The sequence below is a fragment of the Motacilla alba genome, chromosome 3 (genome assembly GCF_015832195.1).
Source record: "Motacilla alba alba isolate MOTALB_02 chromosome 3, Motacilla_alba_V1.0_pri, whole genome shotgun sequence".
Lineage (NCBI taxonomy): Eukaryota > Metazoa > Chordata > Aves > Passeriformes > Motacillidae > Motacilla > Motacilla alba.
The window spans coordinates 53882189-53907166 of record NC_052018.1 but is presented as its reverse complement, the minus strand read 5'-3'; the positions used below and the strand labels follow the sequence as shown (position 1 = coordinate 53907166).

Sequence of the window (24978 nt, the reverse complement as noted above, 5' to 3'; positions counted from 1 at the left end):
AAGCAATTTTTTTTTTCCTTTTGGCAGAACAATCTATTTGTATTAGAAACATGCATAATTTCCAGGAAAAGATTCTTGCAGCCACCTGTAGACGCTTCATGAATGACTGATCTACCTAGATGCCATAGGTAAAAGGAAAAAACAATTTGAATTGTAAATTGAAGCTTGCAGAATACTAAGTCTTGCTACATGCTGCTCTGGGCAGTATACTGAAGACCTTGGAGATATTTCTTTAACTGCCATTTGAAACAGCCACAAATAAATGAACCAAGGACAACTAATTCCATTAATCACAGCTACACTATCAAGGCTAACCTACCAAAAGGTTTGACAATGTACAACTGCTGAAAGAACTAAAGACAAGTAATGAAAGATTTTACTTTTATACTTGGTATTGAGGATGGCTCACCTGAAGCAGACTTTTTCATCTCTTTTCAAATGCTTTAGAGAAACACCATCTCTCTTTTTGGGACTGGTGAGGTGGGACAGCTTCCTAGACACTGATGAAGAGCACATGAATTTTGCTAAAAGCGATGAACTGAACAGAGCTCACAGCGAGAACAGAGAGGAACCAGATGGACCCCTGAAATTTGAACTTGATATTTGTCACCAGGATCCAGAATACAAGTCCCCAGCTCCCTTGCCACATGCCCAGGTCAAACTGATCACCAGCTGGGAAGCAGGATGGAATGTGACAAATGCCATTCAGGTAACCTTTTGTTTCCACACATATTCTACTCATCATTTGAAAAACCTGGTCATCCCTTAGCCTGCTGTAATTTACTTAGCTGTACCATCATTTTGCGTATTCTAAAAGGTTTCTGTGAATTTATTACTCACATATTTGAATCTTTCTGCATAAGATTAGCACTCTGATAAAACAGAGTTCCAAAGGGAAAAACTATACATATGTTATCTGAGGTTTAAAAAGTGTTTAAATTAGGTAAAATTGAAAGGGTGGTGATTGCACCTGTTCTGGCAGTGCCAGCATTATCTTTAATAAGCATATTTGAATTCAGTGACAGAGATATTTGATAGAAATGTGAGGTAAACATCTAATAAAAAGAGGATGGTAAGAGCCAGACTGACGTCAGATGTAAATTTACTGACATGTAAGTTAAACTAGAAATAAATTGAAGCACGAAGCACAAGAAGTGTAATAATACTTGTCAGTGTTAAAGAAAATAGGTTGAATAGACGTAAAGCATTTGGTCCCAGCATTCTGTGTGGAATTTGACTATCTTTCCAAATCCTTAAATTTAGCATTAAATGTTTCAGAATCTTTTTCTCACTTTTCATGATTCATTTCCTTACATAATTCTATCATTACCACTAACTTTCTGTCTGACATAGTAAGAAAGCAGCATACACTGACACATCTAAGTCCCAGTAACTGTTGCTTAAACACTTTTTTATGCCACTTCAATTATAGAAAAATAATCTTTCCAGTGTTACACAAGTCTGATTATGCCGATGAACATTTGTTTACATACCCAGTTCATCCCTCAGCTCTGCAAAGGAGGAGAAAAAGGATATATTTCTAATCCTGGTGTATTTTCAAACATGAGCACCACCACATGAGAGCCAGTGCAATAACAGGGCACTGTAGCATATCATACTCTGAAAGTGTTCAGCTGTGAATAAAAGTGTGAAAGTACTAAAATACCCCAACTGCATTCTAGTAACTCATTTTATCTTCCATCTCCCTCAGCAGCATCTAGGACAGGAGTCTGGGATGAGAGCCCATTGTCTCTGTGAGTTTTACATTTGATTTCATCAAAGCCAAGATTTGATTCTGGAAGTCAGTTTTGTCAATATTTTCTGTATGACCTTTTGGCAGATCATGTTCTCTAACCACTGTTCTCCTTTCTGAAAAACGAAAAAAAAAAAAAAAGCCTCTGTAAATACATGAAAGTGCCAAAAATCCTAAATATTGCTGTGTTAATTATTAATAATATAGGTTTCAGTTTAAAAATAGACTAATAACACATTTTAAAACGCAATCAAATATGCAGTTGCCTATTTAAAATCACATCAAATTCAAACTAAATTATCCAAGCAGATCAGTAACTATGGTCCTACTCAAAACTCTCAGTATGCTGAGTGTTGCCTACTATGACTCTCATTTGGTAAAATATTTTAGAAATTAGCATTAAAAAGCAGTTGGCTACAGCTGTATTGAGGTTTCCTTCTAAGGTAGGCTGAAGGTTGCAAAGCCTGGAAACTGCAGTTTCATTAATAATATAACCAAAGTGCCCTAATGACACATTATTTAACTGTGTGCATGTACAACCATGTATGTGAATCTGTGTACACATATTCGTATCATTCCTGTTTCCCAATACCTGGGATTGCGAGCAAATAATTTGGTTTTGAAACAAAGCAAAGAAAGGCAAGGGGAAAGGCAGGAGAGGAGAGAGGGGAGAATATTGAATGGGCTTCTGTCAGTAGAAAACAACAGTTAAAAGAAATTTCTATGAATAGCTTTGAAAAGAATAGTCAGAGTTGTGAACAGAATGATTAAAACAATCCAAACGTTCTTGACTGGTGAAGACAATCTTTGATAAAATGACAGTTGTTTTGCCCTACCCAGAGGAAAGGGCAGAAGTGTTTTGCATGGCAATTAGAGGTAAACATTTCAGCAGAATTTTGAAACATCCTGAACAGTTATTCCAGTGAATGTAATTAGTCTAAAAAATATAATATTTTGCAATCCAGATTTATTATGGGAACAATTAGATATTTGATCTCTGAAATGAAATACAAGGTATTCCTCACAGTGTTTTAAATATGTATTTTCAAACAAAGAAGAGATTTTTATTTTGTTCTTAATTTGAACTGAAAAAATATGCACTTTTGGTGCTGATACTGTATGTGTAAATGATTGCTTCAGACATTTAAGTTTCCAGGGAAACATGTTTCGTATTCCAGCACTGCACAGGCAAATCAAAACCTGTGTTTGGTTGATCTGGGTGAGGACAGAGACCATAAAGCTGAGTTCATTCAAATGGGAAAATGTACAGGATCATCTGGCTGAGTGATGCAAGTTGCATTTTTGCATGTATCAGTAAAAGGCCAAAATTATTTGTAATGACTTGTACAGTGGCGCTGGATGGATAAGCAAAGCAATAGTCACAAAGAAGAAAGTAGTTACATTCTAATGGTACAATATTTCACAGTAGAACCAATGGACAATAAAGGCTATTAATTTGCCTGTCACATGTAAGATTTTTGCAAACACCATGGAGAAAGCCAAACTAAAAGGAAAAGGCATTCATTATGTTGTGTCATGAAGGGGCACAAGAGAATGGAGAAAAAAACTAGAGAGAAGGAGAAGTGAAATAATGGAAAGAAATGAAATAATGTTAATCTCACCTATAATATATACTGTGTAATTTATAGCTGTAGTTTATACCATTGTGAGTCAATCTCCACTTAGGTCTTGGGAGGACCTAACACTGAAAAAAGTCAACCATTTACCAGAAGGCTTCAAGTGGCTTTCTGTACTGTGATGTCGGAACAGTCTTTAAAATACAGACTAATATAATTGCACAGTTTTTCTCTGTTTGATAATGTATCAAACCTTGCTGGAATACAGCCCAGCAGAAAAGGACCAAGGGGGTTGATCAACAGCAGCTGAACATGAGCTAGCTGAGCCCAGGGGGCCAAGAAGGCCAGTGGACTTCTGGGCTGTATAAGCAACAGTGTGGCCAGCAGGACCAGGCCAGTGATCGCCCCTCTGTACTCAGCACAGGGTAGCCACACCTCAAATCCTCTGTTCATTTTTGGGGCCCTCACTACAAGACAGACATTGAGGTGCTGGAGCATGTCCAGAGAAGGGCAACAGAGCTGGGGAAGGGTCTGGAGCATAAGTCCTGTGAGAAGCAGCTGAGAGAGCTAGGGGTGTTTTTCCTGGAGAAAAGGAGGCTCAGAGGAGACCTTTTGACTTTCTACACCTACCTGAAAGTCAGTTGTAGCTGCATGGGGCTACCCATGCAGCTACAGTGACAGAATGAGAGTACAAAGCCTCAAGCTGTGCCGGGGGGGTTCAGGTTGAACATTAGGAATTATTTCTTCACTGAAAGAATTGATAAGCATTAGAACAGACTGCCCAGTGGTGTGATGGAGTCACCATCCCTGAAGGTGTTGAAGAAACAACTGGACATGGCACTTAGTGTCACATTCTTTGTGAAAAGGTGGTACTTGATCAAAGGCTGGACTTGTTGACCTTAGAGTCTTTTCCAAATAAAATGATGTGAAATGATGCTGAATGTTCTCTTTGATTCGATGCATCTGATATCTGATGTTGCCAACATTCATACTCTTCCTTTTGAAAAAATTAGGTTGTACAAAGATTAGAAATACCTGCAGCAGGAGAAATTTTCTTATTCCATGATCAGAGAAACACAATAGGGTGCTTGACTACTGTAAGTGCTTCTAGGAATAACAATAATTAAATTAGCATTATTAATCATTATTTTTCAATGTGTCAATAAAAAGTTATGAATTATTGCAGTAGTAATCATAAATATTCTCAATATATTTATACTCTGTATATTATACATTAGTTTAGAAAAGACTCAAGACTTCAATAATCATAATTTTAAAACCTGAATATCCATCTACCTTTCACTGCATGCCTTTATAACCATATTTCTGAACTGGGTTCCAATTTAGTTCATTTTAACTTAGGTAACTGCAGCTCCTAAACACTTAACTTGAAAACACATTGATGCTGAAGAACAGAATTAGTAGACATGACTCTGAAGATATAAAGGCAAACATCTAAGGGGTGTCTAAACACCCTCACGTTAAGCTTTACTGGCACAAAATTTAATTATTTTCTAAATATAAATATTTACATAGTCGTGTGCTTAGAAAGAAGGTCATTAGATAATGATATAAATCCTCTCATCCTGAACATTAAATGATTTAGTCATGTTTGGATAAATAGCCGCTTGGATTTTAACTGCAGTGCTTGATCTTAAGTATTTATTTTCCAGACGTGAGAACAAGGGTCAGTCTTTTCTTCAGCACAAAGCAGTAACTTCCTTGAATTATACATTATATATTGAAGCTGAAGGTGTATGCATTGAAGCTAAAGTCATATTCTGAACTAAATTACAGACATCTGAGAGAAACTAACTTCTCCATTTCCTATCAAGATGTGACACTGAGAATTGAAGGGAGATGCCCAATGCTGATATCTAAACTAGGACTAGAAAGTAATTCGAGTTTCCAAATGAAATGTCAAAAAATGACGGCACAAAGTAAAATTCCAAGATACTAGGACTATTGTGGTGCACATAAAAATTCCAAATAGTGAGTATGATTTTAGCTGAAATGCACCAGCAGTACTGGCAAATTTATTTTTCCAAGGCTTGCAACTACAAACCCTTATGGCCAGACCCCAAAAAAGCCTGGTGAGAGCCATCTAAGTTCAGATCTGTTTTTTCTCTGATAGAATGTCACCATTATGCAATGCAATTAATAAAAGATATATTTTTGGGGAGAAGATTCTATAACTAATGTTTGTGCTCTGGTTTTCCTTTTTCTCTTGAGGGGAAAAAAAGATTCCAGACATACATCACTACTTTGTATAATGTCTTATTTCAGCTCAGACCCTGTGGTAGGCTTCTTTTGTGCACATATTCATATAGTACAGAGACGGCTGCATTCAGGATATATATCTTCTCTATTCCCAACCCTATTTCATATCACAAAAGCTCTTTATCAAAAGTGTCTTATCCTGCAACAAAGAAATAACATCGAATTCAGAGAAATCTCTTCATTTGACATGTAAGCACAGTGCAGCAGACTGGTTTTGAGTTAACTAACTGCCATTCCCATAAATCACATTAGACAATGCACTTCATCAGTCTGCTTTTTCCTTGGTCAGCTGCAAACACTAAAAAATGTTATGAAGACAGAACTCCTAAATATAGAGAGGTGGCTCATCAAAAATTGTTCCAGGAATAAATATTTGGATAATTCTCGTGGGATATAAGTTGCTGTTTTGTAGGTTTTGACTTTTATGTCATCACATTATTTGGGCAATGATCACGTGTGAGGGAGGGACTGTTGAGTGGATTTACATCAGCATAGTGTACTATAGCTATTATGGAAACTTTAGGAGTGTCAGATCAGTTTTCCTAAGCCACTCCATATTAGATTTTCCATCAAGTAGAAACAGCGATATAGCACAACTAGTCCACAAAACTATTCCTTGGACATACAGATAGTCCCAACATATGGACTACTGGTTCAGAAAGCTCCATACTAGCTCTTAAGTCCAGAAAAAATGCATGGATTACACAAGCAACAGAACAAAGTATTGCAATTCTTTAAGCATTCTAGGTGTTAAAATTACATATTAAAATATCTTTAGAAGTTAAAGCAGTCCTTAGATCATGCTTATCCTCACCACGTGTTCAAAATTGCATTTCTTAACAGGTGAGTCACAAGAGAGTTACAGGAGATGTCTCTGTTTCTCCTTCATAAATGATTCCAATAGTCTCAGCATTTTGGCTATGACTGATATACTTTATTATATAGTTAATTATATTGATCTATTTAAGCTAATTAGCATATGTAATGTTTATCTCAGATGAGAGGGCAACATTCTAAAGTATAATACTCAAAAAACCCATGGAATTTAATATGAAACCTCAGTCTTAAATCAGAATATCTTAATTCCACTGAGTGTAAGATAGATATATTTTAAAATATTTGTTTATAACCAATACCTTATTTTATATCTTTAACAGATTTTTACCTGAGTTTTACAGACATACCTGTCTAATGTTTCATTATTTTGCTAACAGCAGCCAGAAGCACTGTTGAGCTTAAAGAAATATGAATAACTCTGTTCAGAACCTCAAATTATAACCTTACATTTCAAGAAATGTACATATTTGGCATATGATTTTTAGCAATGTCAATTATCTATCATTTCCAAAAACTTTAGCAGAAACTCTTCTTGCTTTGTAGTTTTGAAATCTCTGTATTTCAGCACCTAAACTTCAAAGCCACCCTATTATCTTCAGTTTACTCCTAACAGCAATTAAGTCACTTACTGAAGTGTAGGATTGCATAGTATACTTATCCTGGGGTTGACGTTCAGTTTGTCACAGTCTGGTAAAGAAAGTGCTGGAGAGTTTGCAAGTGCCTATTTCTTGTAAGTGAAGACTTCTCAGTCTTCCACAACTGACTGTTCAGTTGTTATATAAATTTAAAAATTATTTCATCTGGAAAATCTACTACTAGTAATCTTTTAGAACAGCTGTTTTATAGATGTGAGTCCTCCTACATGAAGCAGCTGTTAATAGAAATTGTGTGCATATAAAAGGACAAAAGAACTAGCAAGTAAGCATACAGTAGTGTGGCAAGTAAACTGGAAGAGACCAGCTCAACTCTTTTCCTTGTAGTGGTACTTTCCAACAAGTAATAACATGAACTTCTGCATGAATTGGAATTTGCAAGTTGTTTTAGCATGCTGCCAAATTCAGCTTGCCAACAGATGTCCCTAGTGAGGACGTAGAGTCTTAGAATAACAGAAGATCCTGAGATGAAAGGGAGCCATAAGGACCCATCCTTGGGTCCAACACCTTGCTCCAGTACCTGCAAGGTGCAGTACTGCCTCCAACACTGGCAGAATTCTTTGGGTGGATGCACTAGAGGAGTCTGCCAATATTTGAACTATTTTATATCTCACTCAGCTTAAGTATTTCTCCATCTAAGAGCTTTAAATCCTGCCATTATTCAAAGGCCAACTACTATCAGTGGTGTTGCTAGAGCTTGATAGACAGTCTGTCAAGTGACAGAGTATGATTTACATGCTCATTTACATATATTTGCAAAAAGGGTGTGTTTATTTCTGGTTGTCCCATAACACATGTGAAATAAATGGTATGTGTAAGTACCTCAGAAACTTGGACATTGTGCCTCCTACTCCCAGGCCTCTTTGTTTTCATTTCACCATTAGGGAATCTTCAAAGCACCCTGGAGATGGGCATCACTGCCTAAGTCCTTGTCCTTGCTACCGTGCAGGCCTATCATCTGGCATCATCTTTCAGGCCTCTTTCTACATCCTCACACTCTGACTAGATCCATGTCCTGCTTACTTTTACTGTAAAACCACACTAGTACATAGTCTGGTACAAGGCTAAAACTGATCTGAGCACTTAAAATTCCCCATTCTGGGCCACAGTAATACACTTTTCCCTAACCTTTTCAAGCTCACTCCATGCATACCCACCTGGAAAGTTGGTGTAACATAACCATATACTCATAAGACCACTAGCTCTTGCAAGAAACTCTTCAACCATCAGATCACGTGTAAGCTGCTCATCTTTTCTATAATAATCCACCATTATTCTTCCTGCAGCTATTGATTTTGATCTCTCTTCTTCCAGTTACAATTACCATTTTCAATTTGGTAAGTACTTAAACAAGCATTCCTCTGAACTTCTATGAAAATATTCCTCTGATACTCTTAGAAATGCCCTTTTGATGAAAATTGCACAGTTACAAGCAGCACTGAAACCGCCATTTGCTCTCTTGACTCACAGTATCTGATATTGACTCAAGATTTCCTTGACTCCCCTCTCTGCCCATATTTGTGTCCTGGTTTAGGGCAGACGACCCCCCCCCCCCCCCGCCCCAGCTGCTTTGGGAAAGGATTTCCTTGGAGAAAAGTGGAAAAAAACCTGTTTATTTAATAAGCAATGTATTCACAAGCATTAAAAATTAATAATATTAAACAATAAAACATCTCACTGTTCTGAAGGGATGGCAATTTCAGAAGGTCCTTGTAGCTTGGCTTGCTCAGTCTCTTATCAGTCGCCCCTGAGCTGGTCAATGCCGTGTCCTGGGCCCTGGTGGGCTGCAGGTGTGAGCTCCCAGTGTTTTTCTGGGATTTTTTGGTCCAAAGCAGGTCTGAACATCTCCAAGGAAAAGATAAGCCACAGTCAGGGGAACTTTTCTGCCTCAGCTAGCTAGAAAAAAAAAAACCTAACTAAAAAGCAAAGGAGAGCTCTCTCCCACTGTCTGTGCTGCAGACAGCACAGTCCAGGAGAAGGATGGGGAGGGGGCAAGTGCAGCTTCTGCAAACCAACTGCACGCCTCTTTTCCTCACCTTTGCACTCAGAACCAGTCTTAAAGGTTCATAACTTAATATCCAGCATAAACAGAGCAGATAATTGGGGATAGAAGCATCATGAAGTCACCTTAGGACAATTTGTTTCTTGTTATCTTACCCCTGTATTTTAAATACTTTGGAGAAGGCACCATCTTTTTGTGCTTTTTTTGCACATTGCTTTACACAATGGGATTACATTCAAGGACTTCCAGGTGCTCCAATAATGAAAGCAATTTTTGAAAGTGAGTCTCAAAATGTTTCCTATTTTACAGAAACTCTTTACAAAATAACGATTGTTTAAATGTAGCCTGTGATAAACCAGCTTGACATTTGATTTAGTTTCTTCTCTTTTCTCTATAAGGAATTGATTCCATAGCTTTTGAGGCTCATTGTAGGGGCTGAGCACAAGATAAATCAGCAAAAGAATCTGATAAGGGTACCTTTAGAATATTCAGCCATAAAAATGGGCATTCCATCTTAAAAATCCAGATGGCCAAGAAAGAAAATGACAGAAATATGATATCAGAAATAAATGGATAGTGGCATTATGAAAATTATACTCTTTGAAATGTTACCAAAAACAAAGGATCGAGTAACTGCCAGCTGCTTGAAAGCAAGGATCCCTTTATTCCATGGAAGAACCCAATGTGCCACAACTTGTTGCAGAACAAGGATCTCTGGCTCCCTCAGGTGAAGGGAATAGCCAATGTACTTTGCCACTATACTAAAATCAAATTAATCTGCCATACTCTTTGGTATCATCATTTCCTGCGAGCATTTTTAACAAGTTCAATTAAAACAGACGGTGTATTTTTTCCTTCTCTTTTTTAAATTCATGACAGGTCACGTGGTATTTAAATACACTGTTATTGGGCAACTTTGAATATCTGTGTCTGTTATATTTGGCTAGTTCATTGTTGTGGTGTTGCATTTGACAGTTAACTTTCAAAATAAAGCCTAAATTACCTATTATAATTATTCACCAGCTTTCTGTGGCTGAGATAATTTGTATACTTGTTCCTCTGTATAGCACATGGCATTGACCAGCTATCACTACTGGAAAATATTCTTCTTAAAATGTTCTTTCTGCCCCTGTTCTTAAACTTCTGATGTATGCAACCTCAGCAAATTTGTTTTAATAAACCATGTTGACTCATATAACTCCTCCCAGGATAACATTCCTCCCAAGACAGCAAGAACAGAGTGACGGGAAACAGAAAGTAAAATATTTTGTTATATGATATTCCTTTCCTGTTTTTTCTAAACTTCCTTCACTTCCATTAGAAAATTTTCAGAAGGGAACTTATTTTTTTGTTAAGTAAAAGAGTGAGCCCTAGGGTTGATCAAGAAATAAAAGTTGACAAGCTCAGCACTTGTAAGTGCATATGAGAATTTAATGCTGAAAGTAAAGGATTTCTGAATTATTATAATGCGCTGGTAGAATCAGAAATAGTGATGTTTCTGCAGCAGACTTTCCACATGGCAAAGCTTCTTCTGAACAATCCATAGATGGTTCATCTACAGTTTACTTCAGTGTATATAATTGCTGACAGCAGTAGATTCATTGAAATGGTACAAGCTCTGTCTGAATGAGCAAATGGAGCTATCTGAGAAAATAAAAAACCGCAAACACAGTATTGAATATGATATATTGTAATCTAGTTTTAGCACAGTAAGCTGTATAAAACATTTTACCCCCAAAGTGTAATAAAAGAAATTGTCTTCTATTTGTATGTCGTCTTCCTCTTCTCCCCACATACACCATGTTTCTTGGAAGGCAATGTTTCTCTGTATTCTTGGCCAGTGGCACTAGTTTTGCCATATGTACAATGCTGTGTTACTAAATAGCTAAAAAAAAAAAAAATTAATATTTACTTCTCAAAAATGTAAACATATGAGTCAAAGTGAAGAAACATTTGCTTCAGTTCATACACACAGACTGCTATCCATTTCAGTTTCTCTCAGTCCATTTCTTGAATTGACACAAATTACAGCACCAGTAGATAATATTTTGTAGTCTCTACAATAAGCAATTTTTATTGTTTTATGTTATGAGTAGCAATGGCCATTTCAGGCCTTTTTCTTTACTCTACATAGGCATTTCTATTCATGATGGTTTTTGTTGCTGTTTTCACCTCCAGAATCATGTTTGATTCAGGCTAGTTCCTCCCTGATAAGCAGAGAACTTTTTTCTTTTCAGTTTTAAAACCATTCTACTTTAATTATTTCAGACTAAATCTGGATATTTCAGAAATTGTGAGTAGTTCTACTGAAGCTTGAAAAAATATGGATTGATAATAAGAATTATATGCAATATAGACACAATGTATCTTATTTTTATAGGGAATTTGTTTATTTTGTTTAAAAGAAGTTTTGGGGTTTTTTTCTGTTACAAAGCACGTTGTTGCTCTCATTTTACTGTCACTCCAGAAGCTGGCACTGAAGTTTATTCTATCTCACTATGTTTTGAACCCCTGCTCTTGTCTCATTGTCTGCATGATTTCTGCAACTCCAAATGACATCTCCTCAGCCACCTTCCCTTGAGCGACTTGAAAATCTCCTTCTAAGATTTAATTGGAATCTGGAGTTTAAAATGAGTTCTCCACTCCTGCCCCTGTTGCCTTTACTTTCCTGCTGATTTCTTTCACTTTGGCTGGAAAACCAGCAGCTCTCAGAGCTCTTCCTTTTATACTTTTTGTTGTTGTCATCTCAGGCTAAAAATAAAATACCTTTACAAAACTGTAGGCTTCCCTCTGCTCCATGGATGGATTTCAGAGACTCCTTTCTATGTCCTAAATTGTGAGGAGCTGCCATTCCACCCCTGAAGGTTTCTTTTCCTAATCAGAAAGCTGCATAATGCATACTTTCCCTCCAGCTTTCTCCTTATTCCTGTCCTGTGCTTAGAGTTAGGTTTTTTTCATATCCAGTCATTTTTCCTCACAGCCTCTTGCCCATCATATTCTCCTACCCCTTGGTTCACAGCCTTATGTTCTGATGTTCTGCACTTTACCTAACAGCCCTGCTTTGCCCTCTTCCTGCTTCCCCTGGTGCAATCATGTTACCAAATTATCCAGCTTCTTACTCTTCCTTTGCTTTTCCAGGACATGCCACCATCTCATGGCCTTTGTAAAGGAATTCACCTGACTCTAGAGATGACAGAGTGACATCTGTTACACCTCTGATGGAGATTCCCAAACCTAAAACAAGTGCCCTACACTGTGGGAACAAGTGGTCACCTGGTGATCCTTATTTCTATCCATCCTTTCTGGAGTTACCAGATCCCTTCCAACTCAGATATTCTGTGATTCTGTGATTAGCTTAACTTTTTGCTATGTTTAGGAAGGAAAAGTTAGGAATCTTGCTCCTAGTAAGAGTGCATAAAAGCAAGGCAGATTTGTCATGTGCGTCTCTTCTGCTGCTGTGTGCACTTATTCATTAAATGTCTGTTTAAGACAGAAGTTGGGCGAGATTATCCCAATTCATAGATGCTAAGTGATAATTTCCTTGGATACCAAAGACAGTAAAGAAAGTAGTAACTTTAGTAACTTCAATTAGAGCCCCTGAGTTTTCACCTAAAATTCGTTAATTACACCTTGTGAATAAATTGTGATTTTGCTAAAAATTTGAATGTAAGAAGTTAATGTCATTTAGGAGAAAGGAACAGAAACTAATGTCATTTAGGAGAAAGGAACAGAAACTAAATGCAGCCTTGAAATCAATTTCTCAAATATGAAATCACTATTTACATCTCAGCACCAGTGCATGAACAAAATAGAGCTGAGACATTTTCTCTGCACTATCAGAATGATTCCTGTTAAGGAAAAAAAAACAAAAGTCTTTTTTCATACGCAAACTTTAACAGCAAATGCTTAGCTATCTTTGTTTTAATAATGAAAGAAGTGTTTTTATTTCGCCCCATGGGCAGCTCTCGTATGTGAAAGTTAAGAATAAACCTGAGGTCCTCATCAAGTGTCAAAAATAATCAAGGTCCCCAGTTTGTTCCCTCAACTTTTGTCTTTCCAGTGCAACTGCAGACTAAGAAAATAAATGAAAAAAGAAAAAAAATGAGGAAAATAAAACAAAACAGACACAGAAAAGGAATATTAGTTATTTTGTAACTCCAGTCCTTTTTTTTCATGGGTCAGTAGAGGTCAGGGACCTCTATCACACTCTGTGCTACAGAATGAGAAATACCTCTGCACATACCTCTTCAAGCATTTTACATCTAGAGACTTTAAAACAATGTTTTCAATGTGCATTTTATATGTCATATGCCTGGTTTCACAATCCAGAACTGTATTAATTTTTTTTCTTTTTATTTAAATGATAGTTTAGCTAACTTTGCTTTTATGATGATTACTCACAGCGTGCCATAAAACCCACTCATATTTCTTTTCTGACCTTTATTTTTATTCTTTGTTATTAATTATGCCTGTTTGGGAATGTTTGTCTAATCTACTTGAAATTAGGGGAATTATTCTACTTTGTTAAACATTGGCAATTATGTTACTATAGGACACAGACACCTCCATTATGTGGATTCATTTGCAACCTCAACTTTATCTGTATCTGTGCATGATGAATTATCAGGCAGTAAAATCAGCTGCTTCTTCTTTTATCATAGAGGTAGAAGCCTTCAGGGATGCCACTGAAGTTTAAGCGAGGTTAAGAAAGGAAAAGCAGTGGAAATTTGTTGCGTATACACAGCCTAATAGTAAACCAGCATTTTTTCTCATATATTCTAGAGGAATACAGTGTGATTTTACTGATTCCTGGAGACCAAACATAATTTCAAAACACTATTTCTGTCTTTCATCCAGACTATTAACTATATTCTCCCCAGGCTGTGCTCTAAGACTAATTTCCCCTTTATATACCGAACTCTAGAAGTCATTATAGCTTGAGTAAGAATCCTCCTAAATTTGGTGGTTAGGTCTGTGCAGAGGAAAGAACAGGATAATATCAACCAGGGGAGGATTCAGTCACTTTTTATTCACAACAAATCCTATGCCAGTGTTCAGAAGATATAACTCAGCTTCTAGTAGATGTAACCTGGCTTCCTTTTCAACTCTCAGAGGTGAATAAGGCTTTTTCCCAATGTAAAATTCTTTGTAGTATAGAGTTGTTTTCTTCCATTTCCTCTTCAGCATTGCTGAACTGTGGCTTGTCCCATCCAGGCAGCATTCAAGAAAACTCCTAATGAGCCAAATGCCTTCTCACAGCCTGAGTTTGAACTTTCTATGCACTTTAATTCTTCCTTTTGTTATGTCAGTGAACACTGAAATATACTTATTTGACTCCCCACTGCTTTGCTTTGCTTGCAGTCTCCCAAAGCCCTCCTCTGCTTCCCCTCAAGCTCTTTTTGACCATACCATTGTGGAACTCACTTGCATGTTGCTGTACTGGATGTTTGGATCACTTGCCTGCCTTCAGGTGAAATCCTGGTCTATAATGAGAGAAATAAGTAAGCAGCCAGGGAGTCCACGTTGCTCACACAACTGACTTTCAGAATAATGTTTGTTTTAGTTTTAACTGCCTTACTTTTTTCATCTCTTTTTCCTCTTTGATACATAACACATAATAAGAACCCTCATTCTTTTTATGAAAGCCTTCTTTCTCCTTTTGGACCAAGCAAAAGAATGTTTTCTTAAAAGGTAATTTACTTGGGAAATTTTCTTTGTGTGATTCAGTTCATTCTTGCAGAGAGCTCTGAATTTATGCAAACTAACATTTTCCATCCAACCACGAGGAATTAAGCATCAAGCATACTTCAGTTTTGGAACAAATATTTAAACCAATAGCAAAGCCTGTGGGAGCAGCTGTCACATTTAATAGCAGCAATTTTCCCCCCCTTATTTTCCCAGACATTTTCTTTCCTCTGTCCACTTATCTTTAGGAGATTCTTAAGACTAATATGGCCACTAAAAAGAGAAAAAAAATCAGTGGCTTCTGTCAATCAAACGGACACATGCATTTTGCTGTGCAGACCATGCAGCTTCTTTACCTGCTTGCCTTATCGCAGCATCTCATGAGCAGCCTATATCTGCCTTATCATCTACTTATGGTACCTGAAGGATAGACAGGTAAGCACTTCTAAAGTTTCTGTCAGTATATAAGGCAATTCAAGGCATTAATCACAGAATAAACACCTTAGTCCCTGTCCTCTCTGCAGCTGAAACAGGCTGGCACTGGCAGAGAGAAAGAATACGAAAAATCAGGAAAAACAAGATTTCTGAGGTCTAATTCAACCATCCCTGAAGTTAAAGGAAGATTTTTAACTGACATTAAAGGAGATGGATCTGCTGCTAAGGTCAGACAGGCCATAGACAATATTTGAAGTTTTCCACAGAACAGCTCATAGTATTTTGAATTCAAACTCAGCTGAGCTGTGAACAAACTGTGAACCGAGAGGGAAAGTAGATGAATTCTTTTCCTGACATCTGTAGAGCAGTGCCAGGAGTTTGGATATCCAGTCAGGAAAATGGAAGTTCTTACTGCAGAGAAGAAATAGGATATAACTGATATTGCAAATGCATGATGATCTATGCAGCCAGAATTTTCAAATAATTACATAAAGCATGTTTACCTAAAAAGAACAGGCAAAAGAAATGAGGGTGGCACTCTGTGTTAGAGAGATGATTATCTGTATTAGAGCTATTGTCTGGAAAGAAAAATTGTACTGTTCTTGGTGACTTCAGTTTTAAAGACCTATGGTAGACATTGTATGCAGTATGTAGTAAAACATCATTGAAGTTTCTAAGAATTATAGATGATAATTATCTAACACAAAAGGTATTGAACCTAGGATAGGAAAATTCTCTTTTGGGTCTCATTAAATTGGATAAAGAGGAACAAATTGGAGGATCTAATTACATTAATTATGGGGAAACAGAGGACAGTAATAGATCTACTTGGTACTTCAAAAGTGAATTTTTCAAACCCAGAGAAAATTATGAGAGATAATTGATTAGGAAGAATAAATACAGACAGCTCATTGGGAAAGAAACTGAAGTTGTTTAACAAGAATTTATGAGATATCCAGAAACCACATCTCATAATTAAGAAATAGTATACCAATGTGTTAATATCCCTCCTACTTCAGGAGTGAAGTGGATATATCAATTAATTTTTTTTAATATATGTATAGCAAAAGGGAGAAATAAAAGGTGAGTGTAATAATTATATGTTATGAACAGTAACAATGAGAGAAAATAATGCATCTCTCAGTAATTAGGACAGTAAGAAAGCAATTTTTAGGAATTACGAAAAAAAAAAGTCTAGGTTTAGTGTAAAAATTTGAAACAGATACTAATCATGGCAAAAATTAGGTATAAATGGAAGTGTGTTTCTATCTATGTGACTGTGTATGCTTGTCTAAAAGTACCAGCCATAACAGCAGAACAAAGTGAAAAAGGAAGGTGTGTGTTAACTGCTAGGGAGCAGCATATAAGTGATTTCATTTAAAAGGAGAGTAGAAAAACTGACCTATAGATAAGTCTTGAGGGAACCGAGTAAAACATAGTATTTATGAAACACGCATATAAGATAAACAATACTTCTGTTAAAAGTCAGGAATTTTGCCTAATATTTATGAGGGATGAGACAAAATAGTGAGGCAAAACATCTGAAACTGCATTGGTTCCAGAAGAGTATAGAAGATGAATCAAAAATCTGTTTGTCATCACTATCCAAGGTGAACACCAGAGACATAATGAGCACTGGACTGTTGGCATCCCTTGTCCCCCTTGGTGCACACAAATGATCCTGGCCAAGTCACTGAGACAGACACCAGAATATGTGGATGTAAGAATGGGAAAAATTAACTTAGAGATTTTCTACTGTAAGATCACCTTCATCTTCTCTGAGATCGCTCACTGAATTTTCCAACAATGATTTCCTACATTAGTAGAAGGAGGTTCTAATGATCTTCCTAATTCTGAAAAACAGATGTAGCTGTTCATAAGTAGATCCTGAAGAGAACCAGGAGGACATGCTCATAGCACAGGAGAAGAGTGTGGTATTTTGTAATTTTTCATGATAGGCATTATGCTATTTGGCATAAGACATGGAAAATTTAAGTTTCTGAGTTTCTACAGTGTGTGCACACTTTATTCTCAGCATAGGCATTTCTGAAAGGAAATTCATCTCAGCTCTGCTAATTACCTATCTTAAGGTAGGTGTGAATTTTAAATTGATGTGCCTAATTTTTCCGAGCTTAGACTTGGACAATTAACTATGAGATAACCACATTTAAAATGGATGTTAAAATGTATCTCAATAGAATTTTGAAGGCAGAATGCCCAGCAAGTTTTCACTTGGGAGATATAACAAAAAACACGTCTGACCATGTAATATTCTTATTCAGTGCTTGCTACTAAATGTTGAATTTTCAGGAGATTGTGGATATCATCCCAATATTTTAAAAACCATAGAAATTCTGACTAGTGAAACCTGGCAACAATGCTGAGAAAAATAATGTAATTGTTACTACATGTTTTAATTGATTGAGAATAAAAAGCTAGAAATATAATTAGTGTCAATCATTATGTTTCTGGAGAAAGAGCTCTTACAGGCCTTATTAAACACACTTCAAATAATTTTTTTATGTCATTGTAATTTAGGCAGTGAAAGATAAATAATATATTTACACTTTTAAAAGGAATTTTGACACATTAATACGCAACATGCTGATTTAAAAATTAGTGCAACCACAGAGTACATCTTAAATGGATTAACAACTACCTAAGTGACAGGTTCCCCAAAAGTTACTGTCAATATGTATGTATTGTCAAAGGAATGAGTTTCTAGTAGTGTTTAGGAAGTTACCTGGGGGAATAATCAGCATCTGGTCCAGAATTATTCAATGTAGTCAACAGTAGTTTAGAAGAAGATACAAAATCACCGGTGATCACAGTGATGGCTGAGAAAGGAAGAAGACCACAGAGGTCAACAAGCAAATATCTTTCTTATCATGGCATGACAGTAAGGGATTTGCAATGTTTTTTAATTTACTACTAATAAAGTTCCTTCTCTGTATAAATACCACAGCCACCAAGGCTTGCATCTGTTTGGAAAAACTATTTATTTCAAAGAGCAACAAATGTTAAACAACATAATTAAATATTTTGCGGAATTGTACTGAGAAGCAGGGATCTTGAATTTATCTTCCTGATCTTCCAAGAAGATTCAGGTAGGACGCTTTCTGGTATAGTTTCTATGTCTAACCTATGTTCCTGTAAGGAATCAAATGCCTAGTTGGGGAAAATAGACTCAAATGAACCATTCCAGTGGAGTAACTGCAGATGGTGAGAAAGGCAATCAGAGCTAATTTGGCAGTCTGGCATATCAGCATGTATTCTGCATATAAGAGAATTGTCCTAACGGAATAATTTTCAGTTAAATTCGTCTTCATTTCTTAATTTATGTTTGCATATGATTAAACCTTAAAGTGAAATAATTTCCTCTATAATTTTTTTTCAGCATTTCTTTTCACTCCATTTAATTTCATTGTCTTTTGACATGCCTCAACTTTGACCGTGATTTGATCTTCTTTACTTTTTAATTACCTTTAAATTTGTTTTGTTTTTTCAAATTGTCATATTTCAGGTTAAAACAACCTATGAAACAGATTATTTTACTTGGATCTAAAAGCATTAAAACTGAATAATAAGGAATTTTGATTTTTTTTTTCTGGTGAGCCTGTCCATGCTCACTTTTCAATTTTTTAACACATTTTATTCCTTGGGGAGATGCTTGCCCTGAGGTAAAGGAGTAGGACATAATATCATATCATATCATATCATATCATATCAAATCATATCATATCAATCATATCATATCATATCATATCATCTCACTAAAATAATAGCAGAAAGTCCATTTTTTGCATTCAGCACTGGTCCAGATATCAGGTATTTTTAAATGAGCAGCCAGCCTTGCTGGTGTGGGAAACACTCGTGTGTAGTTCAAGCATTGTAGTCAAACCATCAGCAAAGTGTTTTCATGTGCAGTTGTAATTTGGAATTCCTGTTCTCCTTGGGTTTTTGCAAAATCAATTGCAAGTGGGTTGGTGACTCCTGGTGAAAACTGTCAAGCCTGGATGCTTCTGCTTGGGAGTATTCTGACAAGGCAATGAGCTGCTAGCTGATTCTGAATTTTTCTTTCATGCCCTTTCTTCTCTTCTCCTTGCTATTTCTTCAAAGGCTGGTCACCAGCTGAGCCCTCAGTCCTTTCTCCTGCATTGGCCCAGCTGCTTACAGCTAAGTCTGCTCTGAGTGTTTGACAAGGACCTCCACCCAGACACAGTGACTGACAAAGAACAGTGCACTTCCATCCTCAGTCTAGGCTGAAAATACCCATGCCTTGCAAACTTGTCTTGGGACACAAGGGAAGATGCAGCCTGTTGGGCAGGTTTGGGCTTCTTTCCCACCCAGGGTGAATGGAGTGATGGTAAATAACACAACCACTCAAGATGCTCCACTACAGAGGATTGTTTCAAAAACTCCATCTCCTCTGTCCCCAGATGTATGAGTGCTTTTCCCCTGTAATATTCTATTCCTTAAAGAGATCACCTTAAAAGAGCATATTTAGAGCTAACACATTTGACTTTCTTCTAGAACTGTTGGAAGTAAAACCACTCAGACTAGAATACTTCTCAGACAGAATGCTGAAACTAAGAGTTATGAGGCAATTTAGGGAACAGTTCCTTTTGCTGCTCATTTTTAACTGATGCCTCACAGCTAAGGCCGTCTGTGCTATAATTTGGACATGAGAACACAAGATCAGAAGATTCAATAAATGCAAGTGCTGGGGTCAGGCTGAACTACATGTGCAATGATAAGTGGTGCAAGAATTACCTGAGTCCCTTTTCCACTAGCAAGGAATCAGTGAAATATTGCCGTGCTCTATCTGCATTCTCTGTGCACTCATTTCTTGTGAAAGGGGCACAAAAGGCACCTTCTTCAACATCCATGAAAGGATTTCTTTAAGGAAGAGGAATTTTCCATGTAAAAGTCACTTTTAGCAATGCTCTAAAGTTGCTGAACAGCTGCAAGCCAGAGAATGCAGACTGATGCCTGTGCCTGTTACATTACATTTACAGTAAAATAATTTATTAAAGATATTTTTTTCAGTTTATTTAGTTTATTTTTTAAAACTATTTAAACTTGATAATGTTCAGAAAATTTTCCTAACAAAAAAAATATTTCTTTGGAAAGGTGAGAACAGGACAGCAGATACAAAATGAGTTTTGAAGTCTAGAAAAGTTACGTTTGTTCTTTGAGTTCTTGTGACCATCAACAAAGTTTTTGTAAAATTTTATTATTATTATTTTTTATTTTAAATAGAAAAAAAAAGTTCCTGGAAGGGTAGAAGAAGCACTGTCCTTTTACTAAAGACTTAGTTACTTTGTTGGCATAGTCAGTGTTCTCTCATTTCTCTTCACTAACCATGCTCTGTATCCAAAAAGCTGCAAAACCACCTATGTCCACAATGTTTGTTTTCATTAGTAATTGGGAGCTGAGGCTTACAAACTCTGGAGAAAAAAGATGTCAAAGATATCAGCTGAAAGAAAAACTTAAGAGTTTCTGTAGAAATGTTCAATTTAGAAATTCTAAACTCTAAACTTTGGGATAGACAACCAGTGATACATAATTTTAAGAAAAAAAAATATAGGCAAAAATAAGTTTGTTTAATAAGGTCTGAACTCACAAAATGAAAAAAAAATCAACCCCAAAACCCCCACCTCTATCAGCCTGAGGTCTGTGTTAGGTACTGAATTAAATTATTCAGTATAAACAACAGCAAGGAGATGTTAGAGGTCAGAATTATGTTATGCTCTGATTAAACTAACAATTAAGCATGGAAAAGCAGGCACCTGTGGGGAGGGCTGTAAATGGCTGTGATAACGTCTCTCAAAGTCTTCTGCTTTGGTTTGGGCTGAGGCTGGTTGTCCTTAACAGACTGAATTCAGCAGGGGAGAAGCCATTGTGGGTAAGGCCTGTGCTGACACTCACCTGCAGCTTAATTATACAGTGACCCTTAGGGTCAACAGATAGTGTTTGAACTGCCAGTTGCAAATTAGACAGCAAAATACTAACACTCTGAGTATGGAACAAATGAGATAAGCTTGGTAGAAACTGCACTGAATGAGAAAACATCATTGTTCTTATGTCAATATGGAAGATGACTCCGTGGCTTCATCTTCTTGATTTTTTAATAGACTTGGTTTATTTGTGATGCTTTTAAACTCAATCTGTTATGCAAATGTTCTCCAAGGATTGTTTTCGTAGGAAAGAAACCAAAATCATTTCTTTAGGCAGCTATCTAACTTTCCAGTCAGTGAATGCTGTGATTAAAAATGGCATCATATCAAAAGCTACTGTTACATATGTGCTACCTGCACCCTGGATGCAGCCAGATATCTCATCTTTTTGAGAAAATAGACTGCTTGATGGCAAAAAGGGTAGAATTTTGAACAGTTATGTGAAGTTGCTGTACAAAACAAATGCTAATTACACTGCAAGGTAGTTGGGTGATGAGACCTGTATTAGAATGGAGACATTGAGTGGAGAGATTTGGGTGACTAAGTACCACAAGCTGTGTAGTTGAATGTGCCAGCTCCTAAATGAAACAGCATCTGTGACTTGTAAAAAACCAATGCTGTAAATGAAGTCATGGAAAACAACCAAAAATGTATCTGGTAAATGACTTTATTAATATTTCAGTAATAATAACTGAGGTACTTCTGTTTCAACACATAAAGGCATAGACCTTTCTAACTGAAATATATTAGTGCATGTATTTAATTCTTCCAGTTCTAATTCAATTGAAAGCTGAATATACCTGCTTCTAGAGTGAAGCCTGGTGAATTAGGCAACGCTGCTCTTTCACATAATAGGTACTCTGTTTTTCTCATTGGCTTAGAGAAAAAACACTGCTCTAATTTAGAGACTTCTTTCTTTCATGATTGATGCTCACCCCACAATCTGCCCAAAAAAAGAACGGCAATTTTGTGGCTAGAAAAGGAGAAGAATACTTTTTATATGTCAATGATTATTTAGTGCTTTAAAAAGTGCCTGTCTTCAGAGCCCTCCTTATGGATCAGGCTTGGGAGTACTTGAATCACTTAGAAGTGGGATGCTAGGTATAAGCCCTACAAAGCTGAGATGGGCACCTGCCTTCTTGATGAGCTCCACCAGAGATGGACTCCTAGACTGTCTTCACAGAAATTGTCTGATAGGCATAAAACCTGAGGGAGTTGATGGAAAACACAAAAGGCAGAAGCATGCCTGGAACTTTGGTTTCCCACATGCCCTCGTGATCATGATTGTGGATGATGAAGTCCAAGATTAAGATTTATACCATTAAGCTCACCTCTTCTGCTTTGGCTCCTGAAGGTCAACAGCACTACCCACTCAGGAAGTGAGAGAAGAATGGGTCACCTCTTCTGTGGGGAGGGGTTTCTGTTGGGGGTTCATATGTTTAGCAGAGCAGATAGGGTGGCTCAGGTTTGGTTAGAAATAAAATCTAAGTGTGTGGTCCAAATCAACTCCTTCTGTCAGGCCAGAATAAATAACATGAACAAACTTACTCAGATTTCATCATGTCATGGGTGCAGTAAGAAATAGTGAAGTAAAAATTTCTGCTGAACTACTTGTATTTCTGCATAACCGTGTTTTGTTTCCTCCTTACTTTTCTTCAGTTGTCATGAATAAAAATGCCTCATCAGTCCGACTCGTGCAATTCCTAATTTCAGGCTTGTAACACAAAAAGAGAAATGTCACAAAAGCATCTTAGGTTGGGTGTTTTTAGTAAGAATTACTCTTTTCTGGGGGTTTTGTTGGTTTTATGCTGATGGAAATGAAACCACATAGAAGTGTAATTTTTCCCTTAATACAGAGAGGAAAGGAAAAAGACAAAGTGCCTCTAATGTTCTGTGAAAGTAAAATTCCTTCTTTATTTTACCAGATAAAACAAGTCAAACTATGTTCTTTTCAAAAACTGCTTAGTAAAAAAATGTTTTGCATGTATTTTTAAACACCTAAATAAGTTTGCACAGTCTAGAACCTCAGCAATTAGAAAAATCACTTTATCAGAGGACTTAGTAAGAGCAAAGGCCATGTGAGGTGGACAGAAGCTGTGGAGGAAGCACAAGCATAGTCCAATGCACTCTCATGCCATCTTCTCTCCAGAGATCTGTTTAAAAATTTTAGACTGAAGGGAATTGTCATTACTGAATCTATCTACACTGCTATTTTTAATTGGAGTGAAACTTGTACAGATGATGCTACAGATGCTTAATTTTCCTGATACTGAACCTGTTTCATTAATATGCATGTTGACTGAATAACTAACTATGAACCTTCTAAAATGTGCTTCTAATCACATCAGCGTTAAAAATTAACTAGAAAGCTGACTCTATCATTCAGTCACATTCTCATTTTCCCAGCTTATCATTACAAGTGTGTTGATAGAAGTAGTTACTTTTGCTGGTAATTTCATTTATCATAAATAAACACATTTCTCATGGTTGTTACTTACTTAGTAGAATGGAGCAAGCAGTACTTGCACCATGCAGGTGGGTGAAAGCAATATTTAGTGGAGGACTGATTTGGGGGTGCAACTTCTCGTAAACGTTTTTCCCGGGGGATTTTGTGCTATCTTTTCTCTCTCTTTTTCCTCTTCAGGGAATATTTGTCCTAGGATTGCCGTATGCTCTCCTCCACAGTGGATACAGTGGTCTACTTCTTATTGTCTTGGCTGCAGCTTTATGCTGTTACACAGGCAAAATTCTAATTGCTTGCTTGTATGAAGAAAATGAAGATGGGCAACTGGTAAGAGTGAGAGACACATACGAAGATATTGCAAATGCCTGCTGCAAAAAGCTGTCTCCCAATCTGGGTGGCGTAGTTGTCAATGTGACCCAAGTGATGGAACTGATCATGACATGTATTTTGTATCTGGTTGCTAGTGGGAACTTGCTGTCACACAGTTTCCCGTATGTACCCGTGACGGAGAAAACTTGGTCTGTAATTGCATTTGTTACTCTGTTGCCTTGTATATTTATCAGAACTCTCAAAATTGTTTCCAAACTCAGCCAGCTTTGCTCTTTGGTTCATTTTGTTATCATCTTTGTAGTGATAACTTACTGTCTCACACAAATGCATCAATGGTCCTGGGCAAAATTCAGACTCTCCCTTGAATTTGAGGACTTCTTGGTCTCTGTGGGGGTGATCATTTTCAGTTACACTTCACAAATATTTCTTCCCACACTTGAAGGTAATATGAAAAACCCAGGGGAATTTAGGTGTATGCTAAATTGGACTCATTTTTTTGCCTGTATCTTGAAAACAACCTTTGCACTTACTGCTTTCTTGACCTGGGGTGAAAAGACAAAGGAAGTTATTACTGACAACCTGCCATCATTTCTTGAAACCCTAGTGAATTTATGTCTCTTAACCAAGGCTCTTCTTTCTTACCCTTTGCCCTTTTTTGCAGCCACAGAAATTGTGTATTCTTGTATTTCTAAAGACAACCATTCCAATTACAGATCTCCACTACTTGCTCTGACTGTAAGAGGCTCATTTCTCTTGTTAACTCTTTTGATGGCCATGTTCACACCATATTTTGCCCTGTTGATGGGTTTGTCAGGCAGTGTAACAGGTGCTGCTATGACTTTTCTTCTTCCTTCTCTCTTCCATTTAAAACTTAAATGGAAAAAACTGTCCTTCTTAGAGAAATGTGCAGATATCTCTGTTTTTATTTTGGGCTTCCTTTGTAGCCTTGCAGGCATAGTTTGCTCAATAAAAGGGCTGCTTGAAGTATTTGGAGGAGTGTAA

The 24978-nt window shown here is 36.9% G+C and overlaps 1 protein-coding gene across 1 annotated transcript; it reads left to right on the top strand.

Annotated features, from left to right (window-relative positions):
• Positions 1-514: 514 nt before the first annotated feature.
• On the top strand, positions 515-24978 carry LOC119699109 (vesicular inhibitory amino acid transporter-like). Its single transcript, XM_038132156.1, has 2 exons — positions 515-709; positions 23827-24978. Exons 1-2 carry the CDS (start codon positions 515-517, stop codon positions 24976-24978), a joined length of 1347 nt encoding a protein of 448 aa, XP_037988084.1.

What these genes read in the sequence shown, in the direction of transcription:
- LOC119699109 (XM_038132156.1), top strand. Translation starts at nt 515, where the DNA reads ATGAATTTTGCTAAAAGCGATGAACTGAACAGAGCTCACAGCGAGAAC. An exon ending in ATGTGACAAATGCCATTCAG is followed by an intron (nt 710 to 23,826) that starts GTAACCTTTTGT and finishes TTTCCTCTTCAG; the next exon opens with GGAATATTTGTCCTAGGATT.